The sequence below is a fragment of the Epinephelus fuscoguttatus genome, linkage group LG17 (genome assembly GCF_011397635.1).
Source record: "Epinephelus fuscoguttatus linkage group LG17, E.fuscoguttatus.final_Chr_v1".
In the NCBI taxonomy this organism is placed as follows: Eukaryota; Metazoa; Chordata; class Actinopteri; order Perciformes; family Serranidae; genus Epinephelus; species Epinephelus fuscoguttatus.
In genome coordinates this window covers 7,065,815-7,088,070 of record NC_064768.1, presented here as the reverse complement: position 1 = coordinate 7,088,070, position 22,256 = coordinate 7,065,815, and the positions used below count along the sequence as shown (strand labels likewise).

Genomic DNA, 22,256 nt, shown 5'->3' with positions numbered 1-22,256 from the left:
AGAGCTGAGACTTATGTGACAGGATGCCGCTTGATACTGATGGCAGATTGTGGGCAGACACACATGAACTGACTGTGCTTGAACATCCAAATGAACTCAAATTCTATTTCTGCTCCTGCTCAAACTGAACATATGACCCTGCTCACCTGCAGAGTTTCACAAGTACACACACACACACACACACACACACACACACACACACACACACACACTTTGACTGTGACTGAATGAAAAATAATGATGGTGCATGTAAGTGTGTGCCCACAGAGAAGAGCTGGTTGCATGGAGCTGATTGAAGAACCTGTAATCTCAACCTTTATGGTAAATCCTATTTTATAAGCATAATGTAGCTACATACTACACCTAAAGTGGGGTTAATATTCTGAAAGTGAAGCCTAGTAGGTGCCAAAAACTGCAGTTCCTCTAATGGCCACTTGAGGCTGGCTCCAAGAGCAAGCCAATCCTCAAGTTAGAACAACACATACTCACTTCGACCTCTTCACATGTTGACATTTGGTCATGGACTTTCCATGATGAGATATGACATGAAAGGTACCCAGGCTGTGTTGTTTGTTGACGTTCTGGGACACTGTGTCAAGTTCTGCCTTTCACATGCATTGTCTTCTTTCAAAATACATAGGCTTTGAAACAAGAGTGACACAAAAAATTCACAAAAGTAAACACATCCAGATGGTAAAAGGACGTACTAGACAAAAGATCATGCAAGAGATGGAAAAACAATGTGGTAATTTCAGTTAATATTTATGGGAGCGGCACAGTGGTGCAGTGGTTGGCATTGTCGCCTCACAGCAAGAGGGTTCTTACAAACCCTTGAACCCCCCCACACCCTGGGTTTAAACCCTTGTTGGGGGTTTGAACCCTGCAGTGTGGGAGCCCTTCTGTGCAGAGTTTGCATGTTCTCCCCGTGTCAGCGTGGGTTCTTTCCAGGTACTCCGGCTTCCTCCCACAGTCCAAAGACATGCAGGTTAATTGTGACTCTGAATTGCCCGTAGGTGTGAATGTGAGTGTGAATGGTTGTCTGTCTCTATGTGTCAGCCTTATGATAGTCTGACAATTATCATCATCATATGGTTTTTAAAAAAAAAAAAAAAAATCCTAAAAAAAAAAAAAAAAAAATATTAGCACAACATTAACTCAAACCCAAAATCTGGATTGTTGGAACTCAGATTTGTGATGTCATGGGGTGTAAAGCCTGGAGTTGCTCCACAGACAATGGATTGGGAGAGTTGTATTAGATGACACTGAGTGCACCCAGGGGAATGTTCTGAGAACATGAGAACATTTTCTGTTGTAGATCTGAGAACAGCACAACAGAATAAAACTCATTTGGTATAAAGCCTAACTCAGACCACAGATTCACGATGAGAAGAAACCGATTTTTTTGTAGAGAAAAGTTGCAGCGGTGTGAACTGGCGGGTCTGAGCTTGACTCAAGCTGGCTAATGGTGTCACCTGCAACTCACCTCTTTAAATCGCCGGCGGCTGATTTTAAAGCACATCACCTGTTTCAACAGCCAGTCAGCTTGTAGTGAAGTCCACTGGTCAAGCTAAAATCACAGCAGACCGTGTGTTCGCTTGCTGCAGCAAGTGCAACGTCCCTGCTGAGCCCTCGGTTTCAGTCCACATGGTGTGCCGGTGTTGGACTGTGGGTGACTGCTGCAGCTCGCTGTTATGTGCTTATGCCCCGCCCACATACACATTCTCACTGACTGATTAATGTGGCGCTGGTTACTTATATCACTGTGGTGTATTGATTATGAATACAGTCCATCTGATGCTTGTTTTGATTCTGTTTTTCACCATTTCATCACTACTACAAATGTAGCCAGTACCTCACTATCACTGTCCTCATTCATATTTTAAGAAGCTACAAATTAAATTCAACCACAAAATAAGCCTGAAAGCTGCAAACCAGAACAGAATTACAGAGAGCTGTTGCATAATAGATAGATAGACATAATACACCATCTTATCTAGTTGCATTGGTGTGAACTGGGAGGTTTTTAGAACGTTGCAGAACAGCAAATTGCAAGTAGTTGCAAGGTTCAGCTCGTCTCATTGTGAATCTTTGGTCTGGACTGCACATTACATTCTGTGCATCTACAAAATCAGCCTCTCATTCATTGTCTATGAAGCAGCTCCAGACATTATATCAAGTGACATCAAAGGTTTAGAATTAGGCTACTTCTCTGGTTTCTGGCTTTGAGAGAAAGTAGATCATGTTCACAAATACTAATTGGGTTTTCTTAAGCCATGGAAATGACATATTAGAATTCCTAATTTAGGTGGTGTTCCCCTTTAAATCTCTCAGTTGGATTACTAAGGTGAGTGTTAATGTCTTGCTCTCTTTTTCATCTTTGTGGCATTTTGCAGGTCTATGCAGCTGTCAGCCATGTAACACTACAACCTCAGTTCTCTGCCGTGTCTGCTGGTCATGAGGTAAACCCATTTAAAACAACTAAAAACAGTTTAATGTTGCCTTCAGGTGCTCATCTCTTAATTCAATCACAGGTGTCATAAACTCTAACGGTCACACATTGAGTTGCCTCTCAAGACAATTTTAGTGTCAAAAGAAAGCCCATGCAGCACATAGGTAGGTGTTCCTTGCTTTTATCAGTAGGGGGCAGTACAAGAATAGTGATTGGTGGTCTCTGCAGCTCTGAACCATCAGCTTCACTAACTGTCATCTTCTCTATAGGAGGAACTAGCTGCCAGCAACTGTAAAAATGAAAAGTACATGACATACAACACAACATTAAGAGTCTGTACCTCTACATGACTTCTAAGGTCATGTCTTAATCCTGTGCTTGTAACTGAAGCCTGATTCTTAGTGATATTTTAGACATTTAGTAGTGTTTGGTGCACTTTGTCTATGTGTGTCTTCTACAGTGCAGCCAGGTTTTGTAGCATAGGAATAATACTACTTTGATTCAGTCTTTTTGTCACAGTTTTCAACACAAATTTAAGAATACACAGTGGCCACAAGAACTAAACATCTGACTTTGCTCTTTCAAACAAAGTGCACAAAGCACACATTATACAAGAAGAGGTGATTACAGACAATCACCAATATACTGTTATGCATCTATGTATGCATATGTACTGTATATGGAAACACTCAGTCCTATTACAGTAGACACTGATGCAACAACTAAACATCTGAGTAAGAGAAAGAAAAATGAATATCAATTGAAAGAAATAACATGACAGAATAATACTGATTTGATTGAATGATTGACTGAGATGCTGCGAAGAAATTTTAATGTAAGAAAAATGTTTTATAAATTTAACTTTATATCATAGTCCTGTTCATATCATAGCGTCATGATGGTACATGTTAGGAAGCTTTGTTAATGTGTCTGTGGTGAGGAAATTCACATTAAGCTTTGCCCTGGAATTATTTACTAACCACAGAATTTATCTGAAATAGGGACCACGGAACAAACGCTCCAGTTCATTAAGTTAAGAACGGAAAATGATTACCTGTTTACCGGGGCTAAAAATACTGCAGCTGATGGATACAGGTGATTAGTCTGCTCCGTCATTTCTTCTGACTGATGTCTTTATTTTGAACATGACAAATATTACAAAACAGCTTATTTGCAACAACTTATTTAATACTTCCCCTTTTATTCACTAATTAATAACCTTTAACTTTCCTTTAGACAACACAGTGTGTTTTCCAACACAGTGTTATATATGCCAGCATATTAAGTGACTTCCTTAAATGCATGTAATGGAAATATTAAATGAGAGGGTATTTACTGTTGCTGCCATGAGAGTGATATGGTCAGGAATGATGCTCTTGCATTAGCCATCTTTGAAGAAGGAACAGAAACTGTTTCCTGTTTAGATCATTTGTGTACTGAAATAAGTGAAAAAATAAATAAATAACGGTCGAAATAATGGCCTTGATGTCAACATTTTAACCCATAAGTATATCTTAAACCCACCATGCACCACCTCTTGTTTTAATGTTTTAATCTCATTAATTTGATGTTTAAGTCGCTTTTACAATGTGGTGCAGAACAGAAAGAGTAGGCCTATGAGCTGAGATACTTCATGTGAAGAGGTTCATATGCGTGAGTTTCATTAATGCATGAGAGTTGGCAGCTCTGATATAAGTTAGCTTGTAAGATAAATAGTGATTCTTTATATTGTTATTATTTTATTTATTGTCACTGATTTATGAGCAAAGATTCTAAATGGGAAACATTTCAGTTCTTTTCCAAAGGCCGTTATACTGCTAAGGTAATTATTGATGTGTAGGCTATGTGTGTATGTGCGTGTGTGTTAAGCTTACCGCATGTATTAACATGACATCTCGGCTGTCACAATGGGCATTTTGCTTTCTTCGCCTACGTCTACGCCGTAGCATTTGGTGGGTCCTCCAGAGGATCTGGCCAAGCAGAGTGCCAAACAATGCCAGCACAATCAACGGCATTTTTGCGGAGAATAACATCCAATGCGCAATGTAAGGGGCGTTATCAAGTCTGTCCCAATTTCGTCTTCGTCGTTTGGATCTGGAAGCGAAGAAATAATGTCAGTTGGGGGCCAGCAGGGGGAACTACTAAGCAGAGTACATAACTCCTTGAGATCAGGTGGAGAGATCCACTTCCTCTCAGGAGGAAATCCAGGAAGAGGAAGGTTATTTAAGTGTGGGAGTGGCCTATTTAAATCCCTTTCATTTGAGACCATGCTGCAAGGTGAGTGTGTTTGCTGATCCTGTGAGTTTATTTATCTCCTTTAACTTTAGCTTATATTGTAGTTATGCTATGTAGCGTGTGAAATAGAGTATGGTGAATGTGCTAGGAAAGGTAGTATCAGCACTGCTTCTACCTGGAGCTCACATGTACGGATCCAGGGTTTGGTTGAAGGTGGCAGTGCTGTTTGGGCTGAGAAAGCCATGTGTAAGTAAGGTAAAGGAGGTTATTGGGTTGGTGTGGGGAGCAGTGAGAGCTGGCATTAGGGTAGTGTCTCTGGGATGCCAGAGATCACTGTCTAGCTTCCTGGAGGTGTCGTGGGACCAACTAGACGAAACGCTGGTGACAGGAGGTTCCCACCTGATGACCCCAAAGACGTGTTAGTTATCACTGCTCACTGGTTTGTATAGTTAAGCCTTGCCATAATAGCTTATCATAGGGCTTAGGAGGTTATTCACTGAGTGCTGATCCTTTCTCTAGAGCACAAACTTCTTGTGTTTATTTGAATATCCCCGTGTACTTGGCCTCTTAATACGTGCTTGAACACTATAGGCAAATGTACGTTCCGCGTGGCAAAACGTCACCAAAGTATGTGCATAACCAAGTGCACTCAGCCAAGTGTGGAAAAATAGGACCGCCCCAGTGTTTCGATCCCTGCTTCAGCACGCCCACGGTCAGGTGACGACTGAGAGCAAGGCCTCATTACATCATATCGCGTGTTGTGCTGCTTCGTGGGAATCACATCGCATGTTGTGCTGCTTCGTGGGAATTTTGAAGGGGTTGGGCATTTCAATATGTCAAAGCTTTAAAAGGAGTCTGATTATTGCTCAAACTATTATATTTATTATAGCATTTGCTATTTGGAAAGAAGCCAGGGAGAGTATTACAGTAGTTAGAATTAGGTTTAGATAGATTTAGTAACATTACATACACTAAATAATACACACGTACACAGCACACATTCATTCATGGAAACACACTAGACATATAGTAGACTAGGCTTACTTATAGATAGGTACATTAGAGAGTTGTTTGAGTGGTTGAGAGAGTGTGTTGTGAGTGCAATGTGTGTTTGTGACAGCGCAAGGTGTGTTTGTGAGGAGTGAGTGAAGTAGTAAAGGAGGGATATGGAAGAACAACCTGTACCTACAAGAGCGCGCTCTTGTGCATGGGAGCACTTTGACCTCACAGCCCCAAGAAGGTCAAGTGTCTCATCTGTGCTCAGGAGCTGATGTTCAGTAATAACACATCCTCAATGCTGTAACACCTGCCCAGGAAACACTTGGAGACAACACAGCTGCTGCTGCTGCTGCTGCTGCTACTGCTACTGCTGCTTCTGGGGGTGCAGAGACCAGACAAGGTAAGCCTAATGTAATTTCTATAAAATTAAAACAAATAACAGTATTGTATTCAACTGAAAATAATACTTTTTGAAATAATGTTTGTGTACTTTTACTGTAAGGTTGGCAAGCTGAGTTGGACAAGGCACTGGTTGATATGGTTGTGCTTGACTCCATTTAAAGTGGTGGAGGACAAAGGCTTGGACCTCCATGAATATAGATTCATATCTTGGGGTCAGCTTCCACTTTATTAATCAGAACATGGAGCTAGCAAGTGTTTTGCTTGGTGTGGGACATTTCACACAGTCCCACACAGCAGAAAATTTGAGGGATGCAGTGGAGCTGCAAATTAATCAGTGGGGCTTGAGAGAGAAAGTACATTGTCTACATAATCGTATCATGAAGAAGGCACTGGATCAAACTCCGTCACTGGCTGACATCAGAACAAGAGGCTGAAGAATTGTCACATTTTTTAGGACAAGCACAAAAGCAAAGGAAAAACTCAGAGATGCAAACACAGCTGCAGAAGCCAGTTCACAAACTGGTTCAAGAAGTTGAAACCTGATGGAACTCCACATATTTGATGTTACAAAGATTGCATGAACAACAAGAACCAGTTCGGTGCGGCAGTAGCATCCCTCACCACAGACATTCCTCATCTCACATTTGCAGACTACGAGACAGTCAGTGAGTGTTTAGATGTTCTTGCACCCTTCCATCTGTCCTCCACAGAGTTGTCAGCTGAAAAGCATGTTTCTGCCTCAAAAGTTATTCCACTCATTAGAATGGTACAGCACAAACTGGCTGTAAAGGCATCAGCCATTAAAAACCAAACAGCTCTTCATCTTCTAAAACAACTGCAGCATGAGATGGTCAAAAGATGCACGGTTGAAAATGTTAGAGTTCTGGCCCTAGCCACCATTTTGGACCCACGATTTAAAACATAAGCTTTTGGCAATGAAACACATGCTCAAGAGGCCATGTCAAAATTCACTGCAGAATGCGCTGGAGCTATGAGGGCTGAGAAGGGAATGCCATCAACATAACAGGTAGTGTAGCATTTATTATTCCATATTATTAATGTTTTCCATACCTCTCTAGTAACATGTATTAAAATGTTATCAACTCCATCAGTCAGCTGCCACTTGTGCAATCTTTTTGACAGCAAAGTTGGTTTGTATTATGGCCTGTTATTACTGTATGCATCATTTTCTTATTATGAAAAATGCCTAATTTTCCTTTTCTTTCTGTTTAGGTAAAACACAGCAATCTCAAAGTGCAACAGCAAATGCTACAGTGCAGGTTCAAAGATATTTGTCTGAGCCCTACCTCTCCAGAGTAGAAGACCCGCTTACTTACTGGGCATCACGCAAAAGAATATACCCAGACCTCTTCAAGATGGCCAAAAAGTATCTCCACATGCCAGCAACATCTGTGCCAGGTGAGCGGGTCTTCTCCAAAGCTGGAGAGGTAGTCAGCCACAAAAGGAGCAGACTGAAACCACGCACTGTCAAAATGCTTCTTTTTTAAAGTACACCCCATCTATATTACCACAATGGCAAAGTCGCAGAAGCACTAGCATTAAGTTTTTCCAGGTCTTCCACTTAGATGCAGTTCTGATGTACAGCCAGCAGATGTCACTTTTCTGGCTGTATGAAATGCTTCAAAGCAGTGTGTCATTCTTGAAGCACTTGTGTCAAAGTGGTTCACTGCTTCATGAAGCTTCACTGTCACCATCACTAGTTTAGGCTACCGAGAGTCAGACCAGGAAGGCTGGTCAAAGGTAGGCAGAATCTGCAATGTAGGGATATTACGTGCCGTGCCAATGCTTCGAAGCGTGTGTCAAGTAATCCAGGAAGAGTTTCCCCGATGCGTGTATCGAGGCTTGTGTCATTTCAGACAAGCGATGTCATTGATGGCGTTCGAAGCCTCGCTGCCTATTCTCATGCAGGGCACGGAAGTGGGAACTGGAGGTGCCAAGGTAAGTCCTTAAAATATACTGTCACATTCTTAGTATGTTGACTTTTGTTTATTATGCAAATGAACAAGTAACAGAAACTGTATTTACATATATTCTCTTTTATCCAGCCGCCAGAAAACAAGAGCTGGATGACGCCTTAATCTCCATGATAGTGAAGGACACACAGCCCTTCAGTACTGTGGAGGACATGGGGTTTGGGCATTTGTGTCCAAACTGGATCCTACCTATGTTCTCCCCACAAGGCAGGTGTGTATGGGTGCAAGCATAAAGCAAAGGAGTACTTTCATTGTACATCTGATAATTGAGCACGTTTTGTTTTCTTCTTTCCTTTAGGCTGTAAAGGCCATGGTGGAGGCCAAATATGACGCAGCTAAGGAGAAGGCTAAGGCTAAAGTGCAGAAGGTGGCTGCAGTTAGCCTTACCTCTGACATGTGGACATCCATTAACATGGATGCCTAACTGGCTGTTACCTGCCATTTTGTTGATGAGAACACCAGGCTAAATTCAGTACTGTTAGGAGTGCTGAAATTCCCCCATTCTCACACTGCAGAAAATTTAGCCTGTGTGAAAGCCTCCCTAATGGAGGAATGGGGAATAACTGATAAGGTCACACGTCTGGTTACTGATGGTGCTGCCAACATGCTTGCCTGTGGCAGAGAACTGCAGCTTCACCACAGTGTCTGCATAGCACATATGCTGAATCTGATGGTGAAGAAGGCTCTTGATCAAACCCCTATGCTGTGGGACATTCGAGCCAAGGCAAGGAAGCTGGGTGGATACTTTAGAAGCAGCACCACTGCTAAGGTACATTCTTTGACTTTATTCAAGTTTTTGATAATGCTAATATTTTGTTTGTGTTACTGCTGCAGTGATTGAATAAACTGCTCATCTGTATTTTTTTTAAGGAGAAGCATGCACAGGTTCAAGACCATCTGGGGAGGCCAAAGCTGAAGCTCATTCAAGAGGTGGAGACATGCTGAAACAGTACTTATCAAATGCTTAATAGTTTGATGGAGCTCAGAGAGCCAGTGGGGGCCGCTTTAGCTGGTCTACAAACTGACATCCCCTTACTGACCTCGGACGAGTTTAACATTGTTGGTGGGTGCCTGTCTTTGCTGTCTCCCTTTAATGATGCCACTGTGGAGCTCTCAGCAGAGGAGAATGTTTCTGGCTCCAAGGTTGTGCCACTGCTGAAAATGCTAGAGCAGACACTACAAGAAGATGCCGCAAATACGGCAGCTGCAGTGGTGAGGGACATGGGAGACCACCTGATCAGGCAGCAGAGGGAGAGGCTCCACACCCTCCAATCCATGAGCATTATGTCACTAGCCACATTACTGGACCCATGATTCAAAGTGATTGGATTTTTCAGTCCAACCAAAGCCACTGAGGTAATAAAAAGGCTGACGTCAGAGTGTGCTGCCATAATCAGGTCGGCTCAGACCCCAGAAGCAGATCAGGCCTCAGTGTCAACCTGTAACCCAAGGTAATGTATTATTTTTGGTTTTGAGGTCAATTAGAATTAAAACACTCACTAACATGATCTGTGTGCTCTTCTCAGGTAACAAACTGTGGCGCCATCTTGATAACACGGTCATGGAGGCGAAGAGAACACAGAACATGACAGCAGATGCTACTGTGGAGGTCCAGCGTTATCTGTCCAAAACAAATACTGGGAGACTGGAAGACCCACTGGAGTACTGGGAGAACCAGAAACTGATTTACCCACATTTGTACAGACTTGCCATTGGGTTTTTGCGTACACCAGCACCATCTGTGCCTTGCGAGAGGGTGTTTTCCAAGGCTGGGGAAGTTGTGTCTAAAAAAAGAAATCGCCTGAACCCAAACACTGTAGAAAAACTATTGTTTCTAAATAAAAATGAACAAAATCTCCCCTGTACTGTACATCATTGTGAAAGTTAACACGCATATTCAGTGCCCTCTTCCAAGTTACACAAGCACTTTCACTGTCCTCTGCCTGCTTAAACCAATGACATTTTCCAGAAGTGATACAGTACATAAATATTACCCCTCCTGCCATTATTATATTATGTGACAACACTACAATACAATTTTTGGCCAAATAATTGGTTTACACACACAGGAAGCATTCACAAAACAACTACAGATTATTATACGTGGATTTGATATAGTATAGTCATAATATACTCAGTAGAAATTACACTATATTGAATTAAACAAATTATGGTAATACTTTTTTTTCCCTTATTTATAGTCATTCCCAACAGCTGTTACTGACACAAAATACAGTGTATCACAGATTACATGGTTAAGATCACAGCTGCCTGTCTTATACACTTTGGCCAGCAGGTGGTTTCATGTGCACATGAAGCCTCGAGAAATGAACCCTTTTCTGAACCAAATTGCTGGAAAGCTTCAATGCCTCATGAGGCTTCATCTCACCATCACTACTGCAATGGGAGCTCAGACAGGTTAAGAACACTGGAAAGTCTTGTATCAAGGTGAAGAACAATCTGGCAAAGGGTGAGTGAGGCTTATATGCTGGGCTGATTGGAGATGAGCTGCAGCTGTGCTTGCAGGTGAGTGGAGTTGGGCTGATGAGGTGGGAGTGGCTGTCAAGTAGAGTGGGAATCTGGCCCCGACGAGCGGAGCCTGTTGAATCGCCAGTCGGACCAATCAGATTAGATCTGACAGAGGCGGGCGTAACATGATGATGACAGCACTGCGCCATAGGAGTTGAAAAGTAAACAGCCAAGATGGCTGCTGCCAAAGGACAGCGTCCATTCAATTTAGCTTTGGAAGAAACGCTAAGCCAACTACACTTATCTTTTCCACAAGAACAGAAGACTGCCCTAAAAACCTTCATTCCAGGAAGGAAGTTTTTGCTGTTTTGCTGACGGGATAGGGTAAAAGCATAATATATCAGTTGGCCCCACTGGTCGGCAAACAAACGGGGCTTAGTGCAATGGATACATCACCTTGTTTTTTGCTCTGATTGGCCATTGTGCTATCCAATTGCATGTGCCGACATTTGAAATGCCTCAGTTAGTGCTGCCACTTGGGTAGAAAGGGTGTATCGGTGAGGGCCAGACAATCTTTCCAGATTTGAGTCTGGATTTCCAGGCTATACTTCAAGAGGTGAAGAAATAAAACAGAGAAAAAGATGACAAAGCAAGCAATTCAAAGCATTATACATAACAGTAGTATTTACAAAATTGAAATTAAAGTGGAATATTAAATATTGATAAGACTCTAACAGACTTATTGTATGCTTTTAATTCTGTATTACACAATGGGATCTAACTTTAATACAGATATTTAGTTTCTTAATAAAATCCTCAGTGCCTGATATTTTAAATAATATCCAGCTGTGATACTTCTAACTGCCTCTATTAAAATCATCATTAAAGATGCAAGAAGAGCTGAGAGACTCACTGAGTCCCTAGAATCACCCTGCAGAGAATAAAACGGTGCCTCCTGAGAGATATTTCATTATTATCAAATCTGTACACATGAACAGAAAAAAATCCCAAAAACTAGGTAAAAAAAAGAAAAAGGAATAACCTGAGAGAGACTTCAAAACAAAGCACTTCAGCTTAAGTGTGCTTCCTTAAGTTGTTGATGTACTTCACACGGTCCTCACACTCCGTTGCAGGTAGTGGATGGAAAAGTCAACACAGAGGAGGAAAAGGGGAGTGTAAACGCTGCTGTGATACATGCAGGTAATGTGTTTGTGTTTGGAGGAGGCAGTGAGGTGGCACACGGGGTTAAAAGTCCAACCCCACCCCCAACTAAAGAAACACCAACAGTTGAAGTGATGTCAACAGCATGATCACTTCCAGGGTCAGTTTCTAAGACAACACAATGCAGGTGTTTCTAGGATCATGTAGTATGGAGAGGTTGCCCAGCTCATGACAGCTTTTCTATTTTCTGGTTGTCAGGAAGTTAATTTTTATGGAAGTTCTTCGGATGTATAAAAACAGACTGTTGGCTACCCACTTGAGCTAGAGCAGTTAGCCATTAAGATCGTACATGCAAATATAAATGTTTAAACTTTTGTCAGTATGGTGTTGCTACACATTATTAGCTCTGTAACTCAGATTTACAAAAACACCCAGTAAGTTATTTACATTCCTTTAGTCCGTAAGGGTCCAACAATCAAAAAAATCAAAACTGTTTTTCATGACATTAATCCAACTTATGAATATTGTTTTTAACAGGATTTAGTGGTGCTGTGTCTATATGTCAGGTACCGTAATCCTCAAGTGCCGTAAAATGAGTTTCATATTGTAACATATCATTTATATGTTATTTGATGCCTAATATTTATACAAATTATCTTTATACTTGTTCAAATTAACAGTTTGATGATATTTCCCATCTTTGCAGCAGTTTTGTGTGAGAGGAACTGAAGGCTTGTCCCATATAGATGCCTGTCCCAAACAGTCACCATGATGACTGTGATAGGCTGACACACTTATCAATTAGGTGCACACCCCCTCAAACAAATCTCTTTAAAACATCCTTTCTTTTTTGGGAATAGTTAAAAAGTTGAAAGTTTTTGATGATGTAACTTTAGTTAAGAAACAATAAAACTAAGCCCACACCCAATTCAGGATAGGTAACAGGTTGGCTTCTACTAATGCTAGGTAGTTCATTAGCGTTAAAGATGATGACACAGGTCCAGTTCCAGAACAAAATGCATTTAAAATGAGTGAGGGTGCACCGGTAGGGGTGGGGGAAAATTTTCTATTTTATTTATATTTTGCGTGGCGATATTGTGTCGATACACAGGCACTAAGTATTGATCTTCTATTATATGCAAAATAAATGTTTGCAAGGACACATATTAATACAACTTTTGGTACTAGAATAATAAAATCAGTTGCTTTTTTGGTCCACTAGATAATGTTTTTTTTTTTTCCCCTGGTAAGGTCAGCAGAGGTCTCAGTCAGCTGCATTTGGCAGGAAGTTCCTCAAAACAAAGATGGAGGCACCTTCATCATTCATTCTCATTGTCATATGTGAATAAAATACTCTGGGAATACTACAAACACGAGGGCTCACCTCACACGCCACCATCCAGAGATAGCATTAGCTGCTGACGGCCAGGTTAACACCAAACTTGCTCCACCCAAAAAGTCAGCCAGCACTGAAAACACTTTTGTGACATGCTAAAAAGATGGTATGTGCTCAGGTATGTGCCACGTTTTTTCACCGACATAGCCGTACCCAAGTTCTACAGAGAGGTGAAGCACAAAGCTGAGGAATCTTTGAGTACATTAGGAAGGGTGACATTAACTTGTGACACCTTCAAGGTCAGTGGATTCATATGTGACTATAATGGCACATTATCTCACAGAGGACTACCTGGCCTCGCAAAGGGTGTTAAATCTGCCAACAGTTCAGTTTGTCAAATGTATGCAGCAGGGTTTATGACGGTGTTGGTCAGTCTGTCTGCTTTGCATCACATTTTGCTGCAATGAAATTGATTGAAATCAGATGAACGGACTGAAAATTTTATCTATGGAGGTATAACTGATGTTGACAAAGTTTTCCTTCGGGGAAATAATTTGCAGTTGGCAAAAAGGTAATAAATTGCAATATATTGCAATATGGCAGTAATGCTGTATTGTTACCTAAGTATTGTGATAATATATCGTGAGTCCTCTGGCTTTTCCCATCCCTATGCACAAGTGGCTACAGTGCTGGACAATATCGCCTAATACTACTTAGCTTGATGTTTGGATGACTGACGCACAATATTCTTAATATCATGAAACCTTTTATAAAGTCTGTCTAACATTTAATACTGTGGTCAGTTATAGATTGCTGATGCATGAAAACTTGCCACTGTAGAAATACTGGTTACATAATGTTTGAAACGAGCCGCAACTTAACATGCACATGCAATGATGTATGATGCTTCATCATTTGTAATAGGTGCGATCCGGTACTTAAACAAATGGCACTGCACCCCTGAGTACTACTATACAGAACTGACAGATATTCTCGTCCAGAGTGTTGATCTTAAAGTTAATTGTCAGTCAAGCAATCTGAAAACACCCTCCATCAACAATAATTTTAACACAGAATGTTTCCCATGTCATTCCTGACAACGTTTCCTCTTGTTTCATTTCTATATTCTTGCAGTTCTTTCAAGAAAACAACACATGTATAAGTAACTGTTTCATAAAAGCCATTCGCAGCTTCTGCTGTACTGTCCATCCATCAGTGTTTCTTTCATTGCTCAGTGGTCGGTCTCCTCCATCACCTCCATCACCACAGTTCTGGGTCCTGTTAGGATCAGGTGGCTGACAGTGCGGTAGTCCAGATCGAGAACATTGAGCCCGTTGACTGAAACCACAAACTGACAAACCTGCAGGTAAAGAACAGAGAGAAGAATTAAGAGAAGTGAGAAAAAATTTAGCAATGGAGCAACAAACTAATTTACAAGTAGATGTACAATGACAGAGCTGAATGTGTTTTACCAAAAAGTTAAAAGGAAACATCTACAACAGATCAATCTCAAAACTATCAGCTATTGTCTGAAGATGATAAAGCCTCTGGAGGTGAGGGCCAATATCCTGGGCTGTGCAGTGTAGCCAGCAGATATCCAGGCCAAGACTTCCTCTTCAATTCATTTTGACTAATGTCTTTAAGATATCTGCATATGAATGCAGATAATTAAAAAAAAAAAAAAAAAAAAAGCAAATTCAAATTTCAGCCAGTGTGCTCTGCCTCTCCACACAGACATTTACCTGCCGCTCAAATGTGATTGGTCAAAACTAATCAGACTATACACGGAAAATGGCACACTTCCAATACTAAAATCTTGTCCCATCGCCTACAGATTCTGCATACATATGCAGATAAGTAGTTATTCAGAAAACTGCTGAATAAATAAATGAATGGAGTAGGCCTAATTGTCGACCGAATGTTAGTTGATCAGGAAGGTCATTAGGCAAGATTTCATTGGTCACTTAGTTGCAGAAAAAAAATACAAAAATGATGAAACTCTGTTGGGACCTTGCATTTTCCAGTCGTATGTGTACGGCCTCTAACTCTAATGGCCCTAAATGACGACTATTGGTCTACCAGGAAAATTGTTAGTCGGGGGCAGCCCAAATAATAATAATAATGACAATAACAACAACAACAGCAATAATAATAATAATAATAATAATAATAATAATAAAACAATAATATAATAATGATAATAATGATAATGATGATAATAATAATAATAAAACAATAATATAATAATGATAATAATAATAATAATCACAATTGTAATAATAATAATAATGATAATAATAATAATAATAATAATAATCAAAATAATCTGCAGTTCCTATACTGTCCACTAGAGGTCACATCCACAAAAACTATTGAAATCAATGGGAAAAACCTCAACTTACCTTACAAATTCAGCTAATTTCATATCAGTATGTAATTTTACTCTTTTAATATGCACCAAAGGGAATAACCAGCACATTTCTTAAGATGCCTACCTTCATCCCAGCAGCAGCAGCTGGGCCACAGGGCTCCACAGCCTGAATGTGACACGGCCTGTTTCCTCTTACCACAAATCCCCAACCCACTGCATCACCCACAATCTGGAGACACACAGAGACATCCATCAGACATTAATCTGCAGCATACAGGGTATCAGAAAAGTCCTATAGAAACCCAGTGGTTCCAGCAAGAAAATAATAAAACTGATAAACACTTTGTCAAAGAAAAAGATCTAAAAGCTATGGGCATGTAGACTTCCAGGCTGTTTTTACATAAGATATGCTGAGTTTATTTGGGCCAGCTGAAACTGCAGTGTATATTGTTAAAAATTCATGTAGCTCATCGAGACAATACATTTCCTTTTAGTCCTTGAGAAGTGCTTGCAGTCTTTCATCCTCAATTAAATGAAATAGGCGTTTTCCACTCTGCTCATAGTTTAAAAAGGTTCAGTTGTTACATACTGTAAATGTTTTCTTCATGTAGGGTCCTCCTGGTGTTTGCAGCTCGTCTGTGCTCACTGGTCTCTTCAGGACTAAACATAAAAAATAATGTCAAAATGAATATAAACATTTTCAGCAACAGCAGGTAACAAATGAGGCAGAACGTTGTGTACTTAACCACCCACTAAAAACAATCTGGGTGTTTTGCAAATACATGTTTTCATTGTGAGACTGTTTTTGGCCCTTAAATGTACAGTTGGAAATTATAATCCCAATAACTCTTTGTTCAATTCTGTGTACTGTATATCTCTTCACAGTCCACTGGCTGTCTGTTCTGTGTGTGCACTGAAAAGAAATCAGGTATTCATACATAGCCTTGGCTCTGTAAATAGGAAACAAACAAAATAGATTGGACTGAGTTACACAACACCATGTAGTCCTATCCCTCTTCCACATCCTTGCCCACAAGGAACGGAGCTACACCATGATAGTATTGAAACTTAGATAACATATAGGCAAGATTACCGGAGCTGAAACATTACTGCCAGTGGTAAGGATAACATCACAAGTCTGTAAATGGCCGGCCAGCAACAGCAGAAAGAACTCAGTGAAAGCAACATACTTTCACACCTAGTTTGGTGGATTCAAGTTTTATTGCAACCAAACTGAGAACAATGGACTGGTGAGATTTGTATTGTTACTGTAGGAGGAACAGCCTGCTGACTGCTACCTCTAATAAAACCACATCCTCTCTTCCTTTTGTCTCTCCACACTTCTGTCCCCCTATCTGGGATACAACACATCTATGGGAGTCACCCCAGCTCTATCTTGCTCTCACCTTGGTGAAGATGAGATAAGAAATCCAGATGGGAGCCATAAATTCAGGAGAAATTCCTGACTAAAATTTCTAACTAAAGTTTCTCTTGTTAACTAACTTGAAATATCTCTTGAAAGTGAACTATACATTTTATCCATGTTCTAACATTGTAACTTTGCATAATCCTTGGTTCTTAGTTTAGTGATGTTAGTCTCACTGTTGTAGGTCATAGTATGAGTTATAATTTCACGTGTTTAATCCTTCATTTAACATGGAGTCATACTGCCATCCTGTGGCGATAGTTAAGAAGGGTTCCCGTAGGAATCCCATAATATGTTTCAAGTTAACATATAGTTGGACTGATTAATCAACTTGTCTTTATTAATATGTGCTTTCTCATTATCAGCATTAGTATGTTGAAGTAACTGCAACTAGTTTGTAGTGTTTGTGCATGAAACATTTTACACTTGTGTTCCACTGATATATGCGTTATAATAATCATATTAAATTTAATTTGATGTTAAGAGATGATTTTGACCATAATCGGAAGAGTGTGTGTCCATCGCACGTTACATGTTTCAGTACATAATCTTGCAAAACAAAGTTCATTAAGTTTCCTCTGAAATAAAGTAATGTCTAAACTAAGAGACCCGCCTTGCCTCAAACACGCCCACTCAACCTGGTCTGATAAAACTATTGAGCTCGGTGCATCTCTGCGCTTTTTCTCCGTACTTTGCTTTACTTTACTTTCACTTTACTTTAGCTTTTTCTGTTTGTCTCCCTTTTGCTTACTTTCTTTTGCCGTCCTTCCTTCTAGCTGTAGTCTTTATGCTTTTACCCGTTACGCTCGGTTCCCGCGTAACCCTTTCTTTTCTTACTATCAAAATTATTCTTTTAAGTTTTGCTCGCCACATCCAGGATTGCCTTGTCTTTCCTGAGTTTTCCTTTCTGTGCCTTCAGTAACATTATACCTGAAGCGACAAAGCCAGCCGATTGCAAAAACTTTTTATACGCATTAATAATAACTTTGATAATAATATCAAATGGCCAATAACATTTATATATTTATTTATTTTTTCTGTTGGGTTTAAATAAAGTGTGTTTTCCAGTGACTTAGCAAGGAAATTAAGCTGAACTGGAATTCAGGAAGTACAGTTATATTTCTCTGTTTAATAAGGAAAATAGGTGTATCAATATACCTTTCTTGACATCTTGTGAGTTTGCATTGTTTTATTATTAGACTGAAAAAGTTCAGAGAGCCTGCAAAACGTAGCAAAGTAGCTAATCATGCAGGGGGGCTGCTCACGCCACACACTCATGCCATCAAATCTCAGGAAGTTATTATGGTATGGAAAAATAGATACTGCTCAAGCCAAGTTCAAATATCAACAATCTTTTTCCAGAATCAGACTCCACCTTGAACTCAAGCTGACTATACAACGAACACTAAATTAAAGGTCCAGTGTGTGGGATTCAAGGGCATCTATTGGTAGAAATGGTTTATAATATTCATAACTATGTTTTCATTAGTTTATAATCAACTTTCTACAGCAGCCCAGAATGGACAAATCAAATACTGGCTTTGCATTTTTGTGTAAACCACCGTAGTCCTCCTTCACGTGCACATGGGAGAAGTTTCAGCTCTGCAACCTCACTGCTAAATACCCCACAGTCCTACAAACTGAACCTTTAACATTTCAAATATTAAATTAAATAAAATTTGTACCACATTTTCTATTGATCATTATTGGACCAAACTTATTATACATTAATAAAACCTTCACATTGTATTTTGCATGATAAACAAAATTTTAAAAGGGGCCTGGCTCACCAAATAATAGACTCAACTCCATAACCATTGAGCTAATCCAAAAACTTGCAGAAAATGTCCACAAAAGTGCAAGCAGCAAACCCTGGAAGTGTTGTTTAAATCGACCCCTAAATGGCACCACAAATGCAAAAAATGGGGATGGAATATTACAGATCTATGGAACCTCATTGCATTTACTGGATAAAAAAAAATTAGACACCATATCTCGAAATTACAAGATCAGGATCTCGTAATTATGAGAAAAGATAAAGAAAAAGAAAAAGTTCTTGTTGCCTGTAAATCCTCGCTAATCAGTGGGCAATGATGGTGCTATCACAGTTAATCTGCTAATACTACCTTCTCGGTAGTGACGTGCTGGATGTCGCTCTCCTTCTGCAGGAGCAGTTGAACCAACACAGGATGCTTCATGGATACAAATTCATGCATTTGAAATGCAGTTGTTAATTTACCCACAGACATGAATTTACCTCTTAGGTAAGATAAGATAAGATAGGATAAGATAAAAACTTTATTAATCCCACACTTGGGAAATTAACATGGCACAGCAGCTCAAAGCACAGACAGAAAAGGGAGGGTGAATGTAGCTTGAATAAAAGAAAATTAAAGTTTAAAAAATAAGAAATGTGTATATAGTATATGTAGATTTATAAATATAGGCTATGTACATATATATATATATATATATATATATATATATAATTATTTTATTTTTCACCTGATTTAGGGTTGTAGAGCACTGGGGAAGAAGTGGAGTTGTGAAGGCTGACTCCTCTCCTGCTGTATCTGCTGCCATCACTGCAGCTCCTCAGCCGGGCTGTTCCCTGACCTCCACATTGTCTACCGCCAGCAACCTTCACCTCCTTAGAAGGAGCCACTAATGGAGAGAGAGGGAATCATTATCCGGTGGAGAACTCAGTGACTTTTAATAATCAGAGTCATAGCTGACCCAGTTCTGTGTTTAACTTCCTCAATTATTAACAATTAACAGTTAACATTAACAACTGTGTTACTGTCCAAAAATGCCTTACCAACAATAGCCCCAAACTGCAGAAGTGCTCTGGTTTAACCATCAACCAAAAATGCTTCATCCAGTTTTTGTCCTAATTTTGTTTTGTTGGTTTCTTTGTGTATCTGTTCTTATTCTGGAACTGGCTACATTGGTTTGGTTGCTGAGGGACATGGAGGAGATATCCAGCTCTTCTTTTTGGCCCCTGGTCCATAGAGTCTTTGCACATGAGTCAAGTTCATTGTCTTTGAGAATCCTACTATGAAAAAATCACAAATTTACCTCAAGAAGCTTTTCAGTCTTTGCAGCATACGACTCTCTCTGTCTTAAGACCCTAAGAAAAGACAAACTCTATAAAAAACATTATAAGGGGAAAAAACGCGAAGAAACCTCAGAAAGTACAACAGAGACTGTCTGTGTGCCTTAATCGTATCAGATTCCTGTCATCTTCCGTGTTTCAAGTGAACATTTCAACCCAAACCCATATCTTACCCAAACCCTTACCACATGCTTTCTGTGACTAAACCTGACAGAAGCTTTGTCATCCGACAAAACAGCAACACGAGAATTTTCTGAAGTGGCTCATCAGAGTTTCACAAATCTAGGGTGACCATCTAGCCAACACATTCTCACTCTGACCTCTTCACATACTGTTTATTGTCCCCCCCAACTTTGAAATGGGATTTTCGCCCCTGGTTCTGGGACACTGTGTCAAGTTCTGCCTGTTTCATGCATTGTCTTCTTTCAAAATACACCTCTGTTTTCACAGGAAATTCACTGTTTACATACAGTCTCTTTCAAAATAAACTCACTATTTCAGTACAACAATGCAAATTGACGTTTTCTTTCCTCCAACAACTAACGCATGTGGTTGGGTTTAGGAAACATGAACAGGGTTTGGCTTTATAACCTTACGGGATTCCACCTGCCCTTCCAGAGTGAAAACTGGTGTTTGTTGGACCCATTCAAATCATGGTTTGGCTTAAAGTAAGTACATTTGCAAAGCATGACGTATGTAACTTGACATACATCATATATGTTATGTGATATACTCTGGAATACTATGTTATGATCTTAGAGGAATATTTACCCACTGGTGGGCTGCAGTAGCTCAGTCCATAGGGACTTGGCTTGGGAACCGGAGGGTTGCCGGCTCAAGTCCCTGCCCAGACAAAATATGGAGCGTGGACTGGCAGCTGGAGAGGTACCAGTTGACCTTCTGGGCACTGCCGAGGTGCCCTTGTTCAAGGCACCAAACCCCCCAACCGCTCGGGGTGCCTGTCCATGGGCAGCCCCCTCACTCTGACGTCTCTCCACTTTGTGCATGTATAGGTCCTGTTTGTGCATGGGTGTGTATTTCAAGCCTGTGTGTATATGTTTATGACAACGGAGTGAAAGCATTGAATTACATTGGATTAATAAAGTATATAAAATTAAAAATAAAAAAATAATTAAATGAGCATATGTAAATCAATTAGTCATGCCGTCTTAGAGTTGAATCAATTTGTGGTTATGCCAGTCTGGTCCAGTGTACCAGCTTAAACCAGTTTGACTTTATATAACTGGCTGAACAGGCAGTAGTGTGCATGTATTTCTTTTGTAATAAGCAATATTAAAATGTGATTATGTACGGTGTTGGTTTGCAGCAATATGTTGTTCATATGTTTTTGGGCGACGAGAGGAGACATGGTAAGAAAACTGAAACCGCAATTTTTTAAGTACTTTGTGGAATGGGATTTCTTGGACATAAAACCCTTACATAGTCTGTATATAATACCTTTGTTTAGTTGTGACATGTAAAATGATCATTTTATGATTGCACGACACACTGATTAAGGGAAGATGACCTCACACACCCAGATAATAAAATGATAACGTGATAAAGTTCATTTGTTAGATGAGACATGTCCTTTGTCTCATCATAATAACACTTCCTGTTCAGGATAATGATTTATACACTACTTCCTCCTGTAGCCATGGTTACTGTACATAACATAAACGTGACCAAAATGGTGTCTTTAAAATGTGTGTCTTGTAATGTGGAAGTTAAAGGTATTGTCTCCTAACTGTCAGGTCAAAAGTTCTGTTGACAACTACATGCTTGCTCACTGTAAACTGCTCTTAAGTGTTCATGTTGTGTGAACTTAATATATGTTTTACTTACTAAGTTACTGGTGAAATCCTCTATCAAATGAATAAAGTGCATTTTAATCAGTTACCAAAATAAAATGTTGTCTTTGTGCGTTTCTGCAAACCAGGAAAACATGTCAACGTTTCTAAAGTGACGCAGTATATGAGCTGACTTTGTCATCTGGAGATGGATGCATGGTTTGCAGAAATGTACAATGTCAACATTTTTGCAGTTGGGTTGTTATAGTACACAACGCTCATCTGACATTTGGTCATGGACCTTCCATGTCCTGATACAACATGAAAGGTACCCTGGGTGCGTTGGCTGTTGACATTCTGGGGCGCCATGTCAGGTTCTGCCTGTTACATGCATTGTCTTCCTTCAAAATCCTCTTCTGTTTTCACAGAAAATTTACCATTTACTGTTTCTTTCAAAATAAACACACTATGTTGGTACAACGCAAATTGATGTTTTTTTTCCTCCAACA

General features: G+C 40.0%; 1 protein-coding gene across 1 annotated transcript in view; it reads right to left on the bottom strand.

Moving 5' to 3' along the window:
* Positions 1-9,998: 9,998 nt before the first annotated feature.
* LOC125904211 (DEP domain-containing mTOR-interacting protein-like) overlaps positions 9,999-22,256 on the bottom strand; it is a 13,739-nt gene continuing 1,481 nt past the window's right edge. The window contains exons 2-5 of the mRNA XM_049601467.1: positions 19,348-19,506; positions 16,006-16,076; positions 15,541-15,645; positions 9,999-14,405 (exon numbers count right to left, since the gene is read on the bottom strand). Coding sequence (XP_049457424.1) covers positions 14,277-14,405; positions 15,541-15,645; positions 16,006-16,076; positions 19,348-19,506 — 464 coding nt within the window. The 3' untranslated portion in view covers positions 9,999-14,276. The remainder of the gene's footprint in view (positions 14,406-15,540; positions 15,646-16,005; positions 16,077-19,347; positions 19,507-22,256) is intronic.